This window comes from Mixophyes fleayi, chromosome 1 (assembly GCF_038048845.1).
Source record: "Mixophyes fleayi isolate aMixFle1 chromosome 1, aMixFle1.hap1, whole genome shotgun sequence".
NCBI classification, from domain to species: domain Eukaryota; kingdom Metazoa; phylum Chordata; class Amphibia; order Anura; family Limnodynastidae; genus Mixophyes; species Mixophyes fleayi.
In genome coordinates, this window is record NC_134402.1 from 326,476,693 (window position 1) to 326,492,787 (window position 16,095).

The 16,095-nt window shown below is 43.5% G+C and overlaps 1 protein-coding gene across 2 annotated transcripts in view; it reads left to right on the forward strand.

The window, feature by feature from the left end:
• The window catches only part of GRK3 (G protein-coupled receptor kinase 3), a 222,219-nt gene that overhangs the window by 163,169 nt on the left and 42,955 nt on the right, over positions 1 to 16,095 (forward strand). For both annotated transcript variants that reach the window (XM_075214446.1, XM_075214445.1), the window contains exons 10-11: positions 3,442 to 3,520; positions 7,541 to 7,671. In XM_075214446.1, coding sequence (XP_075070547.1) covers positions 3,442 to 3,520; positions 7,541 to 7,671 — 210 coding nt within the window. The remainder of the gene's footprint in view (positions 1 to 3,441; positions 3,521 to 7,540; positions 7,672 to 16,095) is intronic.

Below are 16,095 nucleotides of genomic sequence, written 5' to 3' on the forward strand. Positions count from 1 at the left end.
TTATTTTTTTATTTTAATTTCTGAAGCTTTCCGAGCTCTGTTAAAGGTCACGATGACTCCTACATTTGTCTGACTGGCTTCTGAGTTCCACTTCTTGTCTATTCTGTGTATTGCAATTAAGAGAAGAAATACAGAATTTAGTCCGTCATTCTTGGAGCCAGATCATTTGAAAATATATAAATGTGTGTGTACAACTTCCTAGAAATTAATTAGAAACACACAAACTAACTAACAAAGTATGTCTGTCATATAGTTAAAAAATAAGGTTATATATTTTTATAAACACGTTTTAAACCCCAAACTTAAATGAAAGGTTATTATTATTGTTTGAATTGCACGTTATTTTTGCTGTGTAAGAAGTGAAGATTTCTGCAGTCTATATTCTTTCTTGTAGAAGTGGCTGTAAACAATACCTTGCTCCCGTTGTTCCTGTTTATTCCTATTGTAGTAACTGGCCGTGATTTAGTTTGTTTGGAAAAATACCTTTAACTTCAGTTTCACTCAGCTAGGTTACCACAAAATGTATGTAAACGTAATCTTGGGCACCCAATGAATAGGGTCGAGTTGGACGGTATACTATAGAGTTGAGTGAAAATGTGAAAACACTTCAACGGATTATTCACCGCATTCCATCGTGGAAATTCGGCTTCCGTGAAATGGCGACGCAAAATCAGAATCCGAAGATTGTATCACCCGAAGTTTGCACCTGATGGCAGCAGAACTAAGTGCAATGTCTAATTTAATGGTGCTGTTTCACAGAAGGGCCAAATTCCAGTTCTGTTAAGCTGTGCCAGGCTACTGTGCACTAGATTTGTAAATGTGCATTTTGATGAAATTATCATCTATGAATACAGCTGGCATAATGGTGGCCAAGTTATTTTGCTGTGTGGTTGAGGTAGAGTGGAATACACTGGATGCCAAATTCCACTAGAGAAGCATGACATTTGTGGCATATGCGCTCTTCTCTGTTCGCACCTGTTCAGCCACAAAATTTGATTTGTGCAAAATTTCTCTGCAACGCTAGTTTACTGATTGTTGGCAAACTCTTCTGCTAGTGTGATTTTATTACTATGTAAAGATTATGATGCACAACACATCTTTGCTAATATTTTTTAATTATTGCTTAACTTAAGGTGTGAAGTGTTAAAAAAAAAAAAACCCCAAAACAAACAAACAAAAAAAAAATACAGATTTCCTCTGACTAGCTGGTCGAAATTCCATTCTCTATAGCAGGGGGTGTCCAACCTTTTAGCTTCCCTGGACCACATTGGAAGGCGACAAGTTGTTTTGGGCCGCACATAAAACACAACTAGCACTAATGATAGCTGATCATCCAAAAAAAACCATAGAAAACATTGCTAATGCTCCATGCTCAGTGCTTCAATGACATGCTAATGGCTGCTGTCAAACATCAAGTGACATTGTTACAACATTATATGAAGGGCTTCAATACAGCAGTCATTAAGACAGGAAGATAAGGTCCGTGGTGCTCCAGGACCAGGTGAGTTTATGCACTGGTCAGCGTCCCTTGAAATAATACAAAAAAAAAAACCCCTTAACTTACCTTTTAATCGGCTTGTTCTCTGATCCTCTTCTCTTGTTTTTTCCATTTCACTGCTATTGATAGTTTGCGCGGGTGACTCCTATGTGCTGTGCTCCGCAATGGATGTCGGACGTGATGACGTCACACCCGACATTCACTGCGAGCGCCACACAGAGGAGGAGACCAGGGAGGGACCGCGTGACCACAAGGTAAGTATTTTCTTATCTTTTTCTTTTTTTGCAGGATTTTTTTTTTCATCACCAGCGCTGCCCCCTTGCCACAACCAAAACTTCTGCTGGGCCACATTTACAGGCATGCTGGGCCGCATGCGGCCCGCGGGCCGAGGGTTGGACAACCCTGCTCTATATGTCAGGGTATTGTGTTTACTGCTGATTCTGATGTGCACCAGATGTATTATTACAACCAGATAGATCTATGCTGTTTGTGTGATATGTAGAACTGCCAATAATATAGATACTATACTCTTGTGTGGCCTGCACATTCATAGTCTTATTTGGTATGGCTTACATTAGACTGCTCTAAGCTGAATGGTTGATTTAGAAATAATACTTGTTAAACTGTCAAAAACATTGAACACACTCCATTTTTCCTTGTTTCGCAAACGACCAACATTAACGTGTACTCCCATCTCTGAAGATTATAATATGTCTTGGGTGGTATCTTCTTCTCTACATGTAAAGGATAAAACTGAAATGAGTCAGACTTCCTCCAGTGTATCGTTGTGTTTCTGGTTAGTACATGAGAGAAATGTATGTAGCATGTTGAACCGAAATGCTGTGCCGGAGGAGGGAGCAGCTGTGTGTCTGATCAGATGCACGCACCCCCCTCCACACAGTGACGCATATATCTCTTGATAAAAAATTCATACTGCATGTCGGAGCGAGGCACAGAGAAGAAAGCATGAACATGACCCATTCAAAATGAGCCATTGCTTGGGAGTGACAGCTCTTGTACTCTGGACTACCAGTACATTGTTGTGTTTAGTCTCTCATCGTACTTTGTTGACTTGCAGTAATATCATGCAGCAATATTTGTTTAATTAAGGAGAGAAATAAAGAAATTGAGGAGCATTCTGCTGTAATAAAGATCCTGTGTTCAAACCCATGCCATGGCCCAGGTTCTGCCTGGTGCCAATGGACATAAATAATAATAGGTGCGAACACTGGGATAAACACTTAAAGTCCTTATCTTCTGGCTAGTACATCAAGGGGTATATTTACTAAACTGCTGGTTTGAAAAAGTGGAGATGTTGCCTTTAGCAACCGATCAGATTTTAGCTGTCAATTATTTAGTGCATTCTACAAAATGACAGCTAGAATCTGGTTGGTTGCTATAGGCAACATCTTCACTTTTTCAAACCACTAGTTTAGTAAATATACTGCCAAGTGTATATAGGTATAGTGCAGTGTTTTAAACAACATTGCACATTATTTCAAGATCATGTAATAGACACGCTAACATACGATATATAAACCCCTCACAAAGTGATTCACTGTTGATAATATTTATTTGAATAGAGGCAGGTACAGCCGCAGTATTCTTTTGTTCGTTATTCTTCCAACTCCTCTTCTGCTCTTTTGTTCCATTTTCTGACCTCCAAGTACATAAGTGGCTAGGTTACTTAACATTTGTCCTCCATTAAAGAAAGAGCTCAGTTATAAATATATACATGAATGGCAAAATTGATTTATTTTTCTTTATTTTTTATATATTTCTGAAACTTCATAGGCTGCTAATTAATAATTTGTTTCATCTCTTTATTTTTTTATATAAGTGGTTAATATCTTACACATGCATATGATCTAAGATAATGTGTTTTGTTTTACTATACTATTGTATTTTTTTATGTGAAATGAATTGTTTCTCTCTATTTGCAGGACTGTCCGTTCATAGTGTGCATGACATACGCCTTCCATACACCTGACAAGCTCTGCTTCATCTTGGATCTGATGAATGGTAACTTAAGATGATTTCTGTGTAGTATCGTGTCTTCTCCACGGCACAGTTTTCCATAAGAACAAACAAGAGTACCATATATTCTTTGCAAAGTAACTTGACCAATGACTTGCTTAGGGTATCGAGTGCAACGTGTAACAGAGAAGGATTTGGACGTTTATTTTTTTACATACTGTGACTTTGTAATGTTGTGGCGTAGATGTTTTAGGACAGGCTACACACACACTGTTGTTCGCATTCTGGAGGATATGAAAAGAATAAATTACATTGACAGTCTTGGCCTTTGCATTGTCAGGCAAGTTCAATGTAAATGTTCTACTTGTTATTGCCATACAGCAGATTCCTATGATAATAATTCTTGTAGCTGTGGTCTCCCGGGGACATGTAAGTACCAGCTACCTTTCTCCATGCATAGTGTAGGGCTGAGGGCACCGCCACAGGGGTGGGCAATGCAAACACATATAGAACAAAAAGGGATGTTTTTAATTGCCGAGCTGGATTTTATCATTTTTAAGGCATTTCCAACAACCGCTGTCAAGACTGTATGATGAAAAGCCTGGGGATGGTAAGGCTCAATGAAATAATCTTTGCCATGTAAGAGAAAAAAATCTTGGTCACACCAAAAATTCATGGTGGCATCCAAAACATCCTACCTGGCAAAGAACCTGCATTTGGTTTATATCCACATGCTAAACACTGATTTTGTGACTGTAAAGATAGTAACACCAGATTTACAGTCTGAAAATGTATAGTAACACAGTGGGACACACAGGGGTCCTGGAGACATGCAATGCATACATTTGGCAGACTAGCTGGGCTTAAATGAGCCATTGCCAGCCTTTTGTAGAGCCATGTGGTCACTCTGTATTTTTCCCATATATGATCTGTTTATATGTGATTATATGATTAGAAACCTCTACATGCCAGTTAAGAAAATCACAGTATGTTGTACATAAAAAATGAAAGTGTGAAGATGCCTATGATGCAATATTTGTTTGACGTTGTAGAACTCATTAAATCTTAAGGCCAAATCACAGACCTTGATAATACAATCATTGGGCAGGGACACGTTTAGTAAATTGGCTGTTTGTCGTAATGCTGTGCATTTTGTTTTAACCTGCGCTTTTCTTATCTTGCATATTATAAATCAAGCGGCTGATAAATCCTGCTCACTGATGAAACATCTTGGAGTAATAAATTAGCATAGAGCTTTTATGGAGGAGGATGGTTTGACAGTATTCTAATTTAAACTGAGATTGCAAAAAAAAGGCGATCCAGCCCCTGACTTGACTTTCACAGATATACAAAGTTAATGAAGAGACAGTGAATGGCAGTTGATAGAATATTGTCAGACATATAGGACAGACATGTAAAGAATATTGCTTATTCAAGATCTTAGCATGTCCCAGTACTAAGGCTGTATTCTGTGTGTGGGAATATTGGTGCTAGCCATCTTGCTATGAGCAAAAAAAAAAAAAAAAATAATTTTCTTCTTAAAATAAAATAAGGAAATAAAAAAAAATAAGGAAATTTCCACCTACGAACAATATTTTCCAAATAGAGGAACCCTAAGGGTCCCATACTTGTGCTGTTCAGCAGAGACCGACCCACAGCAACAAATTCGATTCAATCATTCAAATTTTTCATGAAGGCATGGGCTCGAACACCTGATCAGGTTGTTTTGGTATTCATTTTTTATTGAACCTCTAGTTTTATAGATTAGAAATGCATGTTTGCACCTGTAATTTAACCGGTGGTAGTCACCTTAACGTCGCTGGAAACACAGTCGGTGTTTACAACTTTACAGCGACATAAATCATCCGAATGTGAAGAGAGCGACATGTTAAAAACAGTGATTTACGTTTACACAGACTCAGGCCATTTCTGATGTGAGGAGAGCTCGACAATTTAAAACTACATCATTATGAAGCGCGACGTGAATATTCAAAGTGGCAATGGGCCTGCCGTATGATCATGGAATGTAAGTATGAACTTTAGCCGGTTAGGGTACTTACATTACATGATCGTACGCAGAGTCTGTGTAAACGCAAGTCACTGTTTTTAACACATCGCTTTCTTTACATTCGGATTATTTATGTCGCCGTAAACACGGTCGGTGTTTACAGTGAGGTTAACACGTACTACACTCAACTTAACACACAGACTTTGTTTACTACCAGAAAAATTTCTTTGCATAGAGCCTTCTCTTACAGTCCCCATCTGACTGCTCCCAATCTTTAGATCTCTAGACTATGTATATTAGTCGATTGCCACAACTAAATGATCTATACTGATAGAAACTGTGCATGTATGCAAATATGCATTGTGTGCTAGAGTTTAGCTTTAGCATTGAATGCTCCTCATGTGGTCCAACCACAAAACAATGAGAGAATTAGTAGGACATATTGTGGCATCAGTGAATTTACAATTAGAACATACAGCAATTCCCAATAAGGCTCCAGCCTTTATTGGAATCACAGAATTTATTTGAATAAAATTAGTTGTAAAACTCCTCTTAACCTTGCACGCAAGCAAAGAAGGAGACAGTTTGTCTCTCCCACAAAGACAATGACTACATTTAATCACAACAGTCATTTTTCAAGGAGGCAATTTGAAGGGCATTATGTAATTATAAGGAAAAACAAACATTATTTGGTTTTTGAAATCCGGGAGATTGCTTCATGTGCTTCACAATGACTGGCATTCATTAACATCTGTGTGCCAAAATATTAATAATAATAATATTATAACTGGTGCAGATTGCAACTATTACAGGAGAAATCCGATATGTGAGGGGATATCACAAGATGTTTGTTATTTGCTTCAGTGTCTAGTAATTTGATTGTTCTCATTTCTTATAAGATGTTTCCAGCAAAACAGCTGTTGTATAGATGCCATATTGACATAGTCTTCCATAAGAACGCAGTCATTTCTACAGCATGCTGTTCAATAACTAGGACTGAAAAGTTCAACAAAATTGAACATTCCTGAATTGCCAAATAGGCTGACAAGTAGAATGAAAGAAATAAAACTCTTTCACTTTGCCAGGACAATATGTACCAGTATCTTCACAGTCAAACTGCAGTCAACTCCTGTGTGTGGCCTTTCTGTTTGTGTGTAGAGTTTTACCTCAGTCATGTACTCTGCCTGATTTAGCAACAGCCACAGTTCTGTGTGTTCCCGTTCTGCCTTGTTCAGGTTCTATTAAATAACCTGGGAGCAATGCAGTGTTCAGAAAATAAATTAGTACTTTAGATAGGAAGAAGCGACTCCTGCCAAATTGAAGGATGCCCAGGCCTTGCTGAGAACGAGTAGCGTTTGTCCCACATGTCAAAATGAAGGATGTCTTCGTCCTTGCACTGTTGTGTGAAGTGTCAGGAGCTTGCCTTGTAGCCGCTACTGGCACTGCAGGGGTTAGCCCCAGGTGGGTAGAGGTCTCATTACAGAATTTGGATTGTAATGGGAAATAGCAGATGATTATTGTCTTACTGCTATATAAGCACCACAGACACCAGGAAGAGTGAAGTAGCCATACATGTTCCCATTGATTTGCAGATCGATGGGAACATAGGGGATGAACTTTAAAACGTATGTATGTATATATATATATATATATATATATATATATATATATATAATTAATGTATACATGTGTGTGTGTATGTGTGTGTGTATATGCAGGGCCGTAACTAGGGCTGTGCGACAGGGGCGACCGTCCAGGGTGCAGCGCTGAAGGGGGGCGCAATTTAGGAATATTTTAGGTTAATTTGGTTAAAATTGAGGGCTAGGGGGGCGGCATTTGTCTTTCTCGCCCAGGGCACTAGAAATCTAAGTTATGGCTCTGTGTATATGTGTGTGTATATGTGCGTGTCTGTATATGTGTGTATCAGTGTCCGTGTGTGCGTTGTAATGCTCAAATTATATTGATATCATTTGTGGAACGAATGTTCGTTCCTCCAGTATGTGAAAAATGTCTTCCTGGGTCATGAATTCATTTTCTATTTTCCTTGTGAATTGCAGGTGGGGATTTGCACTACCACCTCTCCCAACATGGTGTCTTCTCGGAGAAGGAGATGAGGTTTTATGCTGCTGAAATTATTCTTGGCTTGGAGCACATGCACAATCGCTTTGTAGTATACAGAGACTTGAAGGTAGGCATTTATTATACTAGGCGATAGAATGTTCCCATAATCCACATGACCACTATCCTGGCTCTGCATATAAGACCTGGAACCATAACCAGCTTCACTTGGTGATGGATATGAGAGAGAGAAAATTGCCCTGTAACGTTTCATCAGGCAAGCAAAAATAGAGTACCAGGCATGGAATGAAACTGAACTGTCTTTTTTAGTGGCCAGATATCAGGGAAGACTGTGATAGTTTGCTTCTACCAAGCATTCCTAAGACAAGTGTGTAATCCTTTTATTTTTAGAATGTTTTGTTTTGCTACTATGTCCCTTATGGACCAAAAGCCATAATTCAGATTTATCTTAATGCCTACTTCTGAATTTGGCAGAATCTTTTAAGAACAGAATGGGTTAATTTGCATATTAAAACTAAGCAGGAGAGAAAAAACCTAGAATCCTGGATTTCTTAACTACTTGAAACTATTACTTGTGTGTGCTAAAATTGCATATACATCTTGATTTGCTAATCCTGAATTTGGTGTACCCTTACTTTAAAGTACATCTGTCACCATAACGTAAAATAGATGTCTAACACACAGTATAATAAATGTATTATTCATTGCAACTAAAAAATAGCAATATGTTCTAGATATAATACTTATTCTTATATGGCTTTGTAATTATTTTCTGGAATCTGCTGCAACCTTAATTATTAAAAAAATACAGGGACATAAATAGGTAGATTTTGACCAGTAAAAGGAAGCGCCACAGAGTGGCCTTTGGAGGCGTTAACACTCCCGGCGCCTGAGGGGTTAAATCACCGGCAGTAGGCGCCGCGTGAACAGTTGTTAATAAAAATGTATTTTTATTATAAATAAAAAATTTATTTTAAATGTGCGCTGCAGCATCAGGTGAGTAGCACCCAGCGCTGGAGCATGGAAGGGGTTAAACCCCGGAGCTAAGCACCGGGGAGTGTAAAAATGTAATTTACCGTATATACTCGAGTATAAGTCGACCCGAATATAAGCCGAGGCACCTAATTTTACTACATAAAACTGGGAAAACTTATTGACTCGAGTATAAGCCTAGGGTGGAAAAGAGCGCTAATTTAAAAACCTAAATAAAAATGATAGGTTCAATCTAGCTAAACCATAAATAACAGTAGATGACAAGGAACATTCATAAATGATTATAAAATCATTGGCATTGGGTACAACCTAACCTAAATAAAGGGGTATATAAGGGGTAGGGATATAAATGTATGAACATGGTGGCTGTATTGTTTGTTCATTATGTAATTGCACTGTAAATTTTAAAAAAAAAAGGGGGGGGGGGGGAGAGAGAGAGAGAGAGAGAGAGAGAGAGATATGCCTGTGTTGGAACGCATATGCAGAAGTTGAAGCCGAGGGACCAGACACCAGGTAAGTTCACCCGTGTATAAGCTCGGCTTATACACGAGTATATACGGTAAATGTAAAAAAGTATGTGTCGGCGCTGCAGCGCTGGTAAGGAACCGGCGCTGAGCACTTAATGGGTTAAGTCCCAGCGCTAGACGGCGGGCGTGTAACTATATGTATTAATGTATAAATGTGTATTTTAAATGCATATGTGTGCAAAGTCTATATGTATATATGTATAATAAAAAAAAAGTACTTACCCTGTGCTGGGGCTGCAGAGGCAGCTCTGGATTTCCTTCACCCTCCGGCAGCCAGCTTCAATGGCTGCCGGAGGGACTTAGCAACCAGTCTCCTGAAAGCAAATAGGTCCAGGAAGTGCAGCGCCTCCTGGGGGTCTCAGGAAGCGAAGTCCCTGGTTGGAGCCCAAATAGCTTCAACTAGTGACAGGGCAGGGACTGCTGTCCCGGGGTCTGGCTGGTCTCCCCTGGTACTATTTTCGGCCAGGTAGCAGAACCAGACCCTGGAGCAGAGTCCCTGGAAGTAACTTTGGGCGGGAGATTTAAAAGATAAATCTCTCGCCCCAGACAGAGAGGCACCAGGGGAGGAGAGTGGGCTGAACCCCCCTCTCCCTGCCAGCTCGTGGACAGGGTCGAAGTATACTCCCCCCTGCCAATAGCAGTAATGTTAAAGGTGTAAAACCTCTCTGGGCTGATTCATGTGCAGGCTACATGAATCAGTCCAGATTGGTTAAAGGGACAGGAGGGTGGATTACCTCCTGTTAAGTCAAGTCTCAAATGTGTATTAAAAAAAAGACTCTGTTTTGTATAAAAAGCTGTTCTTTCATCTGACCTGATCACTGGTACCTTTGAAACAAGTGATGTTTATTTGCTCTTACACTGGTTAAAAGACCTGCTTGGAAACTTCTCTATCCTAAGACCTACAGATAAGACCCAACTCTAATCCGTTCCCAGCTGTTCTGAGGTTTGGACCCAGCACCCAGTACCACTGCTCTGCCTGTTATCCAGCAGCTCTGACCAGTGTGATAGGCCAGGGGGGGATCCATCTACAGCAACCCTGATCAATAGGATGAGGTCAGGGGTACCAGCCCAGGTACACCAGTAACAGGGTACGCTAGCAGCGTCAGTCACCCCGAAGAAACCCGGTTCTGGAGGCCAGTAAGGAGTCCAGTTTTGGCAGTACGTGTAAGCCCCTCCTACAGCGGCAAGAGGTTCGCATTTGGGATAACGAAAGGGAACGGTGGCAAAGTAAGCCCAACTGGTTCCCAGCAACAGTAGATAGGGTGGCATAGGCGGTCCATCCTCTTACAGAGTTCTGGTGGCAAGTGGCAGGAAAACCCAGGGCAGCTTTTCGTGCAGCAGTCAGGAGAGCCGAGTTATTTAGGAGAGGAATAACTGCAGCCAGGATGTCCAAATACAGTAAAATGTCCAAGGCGGACCTTGAGATATTGTGCCAAGCAAAGAAGTTGGAAATTTCTTATACAGCGACGAGGAAAAAAATGAAAAAGGCGCTGAGAGCCTGGGAAGCGCAGTACGGGTCAGCAGAGGATGAGGCTGACAGTGACCAGGAGGAGATGTTAACTTCAAACTTTGAGGTACCTGCAGTAACATCCTAGAACACAGCACCTGTTCCCAGCGAAAGTCACCCCCCACGGAGTGAACCAAAGATGCAAGTTCAACAGCGTGATGAGGGTAACTTTTCTGTAGTAATGCAGCAGCTGGGGTCCCTGGGAGACAAAACAACTGAGACAGAGCGGTTGCTTATCATGTTGTGGGGCAATCGGTGGGCACTGCCCCCTGCAGCGACCCGCGAACAGTCACCTGCTGTGCTCAGTTTTGGGTCTCTTCACTTTACCAAATTTGATGACGCTGTTGATATTGATGGATATTTGCAGGTGATCGAAATGTCTTGTAGCCTCCATGACTTACCCAAACAGAAGTGGGTAAAGTATCTGGTTCTCACGCTAAAAGGTCGTGTAGTGAAAGCTTATTGCGGAGTGTCCCCAGACGACTGTGCGGACTACGATGTGGTAAAACAGGCCCTCCTGAAGCACTATGTTATTACTCCAGAGACCTACCTGCAGAAGTTTCCGGACTTGGCTAAAAGCACCCATATCAGCCATGAGGAATTTGCCAACCAGTTGCGGCAGATGTCAATCAGATGAATTAATGGATCTGACGACAAGTCCTGGGAAGAATTAGTGGGCTTAATTTGCAAAGAGCAATTTCACCGCCGGTGCGCGTCGGAGGTGAAGGAGTGGGTATTGGAGCGTAGCCCAGCCACCCTGGAAAAAGCGGCTCAGCTGGCGGATCAGTATGTGGCAGTTAGACCACACTGGCAGAATCGCCAGTTTAACAGCCAACCCCAAAATGACTGTACTATCAGGGGAACAACCCTCTTCTACTCACCTCCAAAAACAAGTACCTAACCCTTCGGGTACCATTCGCCAGCCACCGCCCTGCCCTGTCCCTGCGACTTATCAGAGACCACCGGAGCCCAGGCTGGAGAAGTGCTACAACTGTGAGAAAATCGGTCATTTAAGGATGGACTGTCCCACAGCCCCAGCACCCCAGACTCGTGACTCTAATCCGAGTCTTGGGGCCCGGCTGACTTGCTCAACTGGCGAAGGTGTAAGCCATTGGAGACTGTTTCCACCCCTGCCAGCCCAATGGAGTGTGGCGTGTCTGAAGGTGAATCATCAGAGAGTCACCTGTGTGTCCAAAAGACCGCCAAAAAACATGTAGAGAAACCTGCAGCCAGTCTAATTGAGACTCCTGCAGGGAGAAGGACTTGGAGACACAGGGGCCTCAATCACTGTAGTGAGTCCCCATTTTATTGATCCTGCTGTAGTATTGCAGGGTCGCACTGCCAAAGTTACTGTGGCAGATGGACTGGAGAAGGAAGTGCTTGTCTCAAGGGTGTATCTGGCCGGGGCAGATGGCCAGGAGTTGCGAGATGTTGCCGTTACGGGTAGCCTCCCAACTGATGTGATCTTGGGCAATGATGTTGGGAATGGAATTGTAACCGCATTTCTCAACACTCTCTTACCCGGAGCCAAGCTGCTAAACTTCAGGATCTACACCTGCACAACCCAGCCTAGAGGAAAAGACCACATCTGCTATTTCTTCAGGAAACAGCCAGCCCTTTACGTCCCCTAGCAACGCAGAGGATGATGTCTCTTGCCAACCTGATCTTGTGGGGGTGCCAGGTGATGCTCCTGTCCCTAGCAGTGTGCCAGCTCCAGAGGTGAGCATAGCTGACCACAGTGACCTCCCTTTGACTGGCCCCACTTTGACCCTAGTCACCCCAACATAGACACCCCCCCTGCAGCATATCCTGACTTAGAAGATAGTGAGGGCTGTAGGGAAGAGTTCAGGGCAGCACAGCTCTCCGATCCCTCACTGGAAGGCATGAGGCATCAGGCTGGTGGCAGGCTTCCAGCGATGGAGGTGGGGAGTGTGACCTGGCGTAAAGGGTTGTTGTATCGTGTAGCTAGGAAGGTAGATGAGGATAGCCCAGTCCGGAAACAAGTTCAACTGGTGGTACCATGGGGCTTTCGCACGCAACTAACGTCAGTTGCCCATGAAATCCCTATGGCGGGACACCAAGGAAGAGATCGAACACTGAAGCGCCTGACACAGAACTTTTTCTGGCCGGGAATGTTGGATGACGTCCGGGCCTACTGTAAGTCCTGTGATGTGTGTCAGCGTCTTGGGCGCCCCAGTGCTCATGCTCCCCTCAGGTCCTTGCTAGTAGTTGGGGAACATTTTCAGTGAGTGGCTGTGGACATACTAGGTCCCCTGCCTGTGCCCAGTAGATTGGGGAAGAGGTACATCCTCACCGTGATGTACTACGCTACCCCGTATCCAGAGGCTGTAGCTCTGTCCTCCATAACTGCGGAAAAGGTAGAGGACCCGCTACTAGGCGTATTTAGCAAAGTAGTGTACCCTAATGAGATCCTAACTGATCATGGGACACAGTTCATGAGTGAACTGATCCAGTATCCCTGGGCAAAGTGCGGAGTGTGGCAACTCCGTACTGCCCCCTACAGTCCCCAGACTAATGGACTGTGCGAGCGGTTCAATGGCACTCTGAAGCACATGCAACAGGCAACTTCGGAGGGGGGAAGGGGGACTGGGAACGCTACCTGCTGCACCTCCTGTTTGCTTATCGGGAGGTGCCGCAGGAGTCTACCGGTTTCTCCCCCTTTGAACTGCTATATGGCCGCAGAGTCCGTGGGCTTCTTGAACTGTTCCGGGAGTCTTGGGAAAAAGGGAGTTACCCACCCAGGATGTCTCTGTGGTGCAGTATGTGTTGAAGCTCAGAGATCGGTTAGAAAATCTCATGGGGCTCGCGCAGGCTAACCTAGTGAAAGCGCAGGCAAAACAGAAGACTTGGTATGATCAGGGCACGCTTGCCAGAATGTTTGAGGTAGGGCAGAAGGTCCTTGTAATAGATAAAGTACAGAAGGCGCATTAAGCAGTAACCACATTCGTAACATCTAGGGTATTAAATCCATCATCAGATATAAGTTCTTTTCTCCGTTCTTTTTATATTGTTCCACCACAAACAGGAGTATAGGTGTTTCTTCCTGTAGGGTGTCTCATAGGGTTTTAGGTGATATGATACTTGGTGTTATTTTTTCTCCGATGAACAAATGGAGTATATGTGAAAATAAACAAAAGAAATGTTGAGTCAGGGGTTAAATGGATCGACTATTAAACCTCCTCGGAAACCCCTATGGGTAGTGTAAAGAAATTATGGGTAACACCTATAAGTTATAATAGGATCCAAAACACCACAATAAGGTTCTTTGAACTCACATATAAGTATATAGGGGAGGTCCACCTCGGTAGTACCCAGTTCAATTACATGAATGTCTCCCAAAGGACCGTTGTTCAATCGATATGCAAATGGAGACAAGATCATATATGGTGCATTACCCCAGTAAAATATAAATCAATTTATTACATGTATTAAAAAACATAAAACAATTAAGATCAACAATGTATCCTGATAAAAACGGTTGTTGTACTCCTACTAGAAAATAGGAGACCAATCAGCGTATCATGTAACTCTCAAGCGACACATCCAAATTGCAGTCCTGATCATACACAGCTGAAGCGGACGGCTCCTATCCAGATGGTGCGTGCAAATCGGGTAATAGGAGACGAGTCAGCGTATCATATACCTCTCAAGTGGCACATCCGAATTACAGTCCCGGTCATGGACAGCTGAAGCGAACGGCTCCTATCCGGATGGTATATGTCTGCCTTAGTGTATGTCCACAATGAGAAATAAAAAGGCCTGTATCTATCCTCAAGTTCCTTGTTCTGATGCTCATGCGCCAGTACAAGCTCCAGGCTGCCTGGTCTACACTGTACATGGTCTCAAAACGCTTGAGTGACATCACTTACGTGGTGTCATTTGATAGCGACGGTAGGCAGCAGCGGACCTGACACATAAATATGTTGAAGACATACCACAAGTGTGTGAAGTCTGTAGCGGCGGTTTGCTGCTTACCAACAAGGAACCATGAAGTGACCCGCTACCTGACCTCCTCGCGGATGCCAGAAGTGAAGGTGGTATAGAGAAAGTGGGCTGGGATGAGGAGTTGAGTGTCCGTCAGAGTTAACAACTTGAGACAGTGTTGTGGCCCTTTACGACTCAGTTCAGTAGGAAACTCGGTCGGACTTCCTTGGTGATGCACCATATGGACACTGCTGAGCATAGGCCAGTTAGGCAACCAGCTTATCGGGTCTCATCAGAGGCCAAGGAAAATATATACAAGGAGGTACAGGAGATGCTTGAGCTAGAGGTGATCCAGCCATCGCATAGTCCATGGGTGTCCTCCGTTGTATTGTTTCCCAAGAAGGACAACACAACGCGGTTTTGCGTAGACTAGCGCGTCTGATGCCTATCCCCTGCCCCGAATTGATGCTCTGTTAGACGAATTGGCTGGAGTAAAGTATATTTCCACCTTTGACTTGAGCAAGGGGAATTGATAATAGATATTGCTGAACCCTGAGGCTCAGGAACGGTCGGCATTCATCACCCCATTTGGCCTGTTCGAGTTTAAGTCCATGCCATTTGGGATGAAGAATGCGCCAGCCACCTTCCAACGTGTGGTTGACTACCTGCTGGAAGGGTGTAAAGGCTTTGCTCAGGCTTACTTGGATGACAGTAAATCCTGGGAGGATCATCTGAAACACGTAGGGCAAGTGTTAGAGAAAATTCAGACACAGGTCTGACCATCAGAGCAGACAAGTGTCAAATGGGGATGTCCGGGGTGCAGTACCTGGGTCATCGTGTGGGGGGAGGTAAGGTTAAGCCAGAACCAGCTAAGGTAGAGGCAATCCGAGACTGGCCCCGGCCCACAACCCAAAGGCAAGTACTGCCCTCAGGCTACTAAGACGTTTCGTCCCAGACTTCAGCACTGTAGCAAAGCCCCTGACAGATCTCACTAAGAAGAAACTCCCCAAAGTAGTTGACTGGACACCCGCTTGTGAGTTAGCATTTCAGTCATTAAAGGAAGCCCTGGTTCGTGCTCCACTACTGTTGGCACCCAATTATGACAAGGACGTGCAAACTGATGCGTCACAGTATGGACTGGGAGCAGTACTTTGTCAGGTGGGGCCAGATGGGCAGGAGCACCCTGTGGCCTATTTAAGTAGAAAACAGCTAATCCAGGAGGTGGGGTATGCCACCAGGGCCATCTCTTCCATTGGGCACAATGGGCAGGTGCCCGGGGGCCCGTCAGAGGCAGCGCTAAACAAAAAAATGCTGGAAAAAAAAAAAGAAGAAAATACTTACATTGCGGTCAGCTGGCGATCTGGCTCTCTTCCTAGTCTCCTCCTCCGTGCGGCACTCGCAGTGCATGTCGGGCGTGACATCATCACGCCCGCCCGACATCCATTGCGGAGCGCAGCACGGAGGAGTCCCCTGCTGCCTGCTGATTAAAGTTGTTTTCGCGCTGCAGGGACTTGTAAGAAGAGTGAAGAGGATCGCATCGGAGAATAAGGTAAGTTAAGGG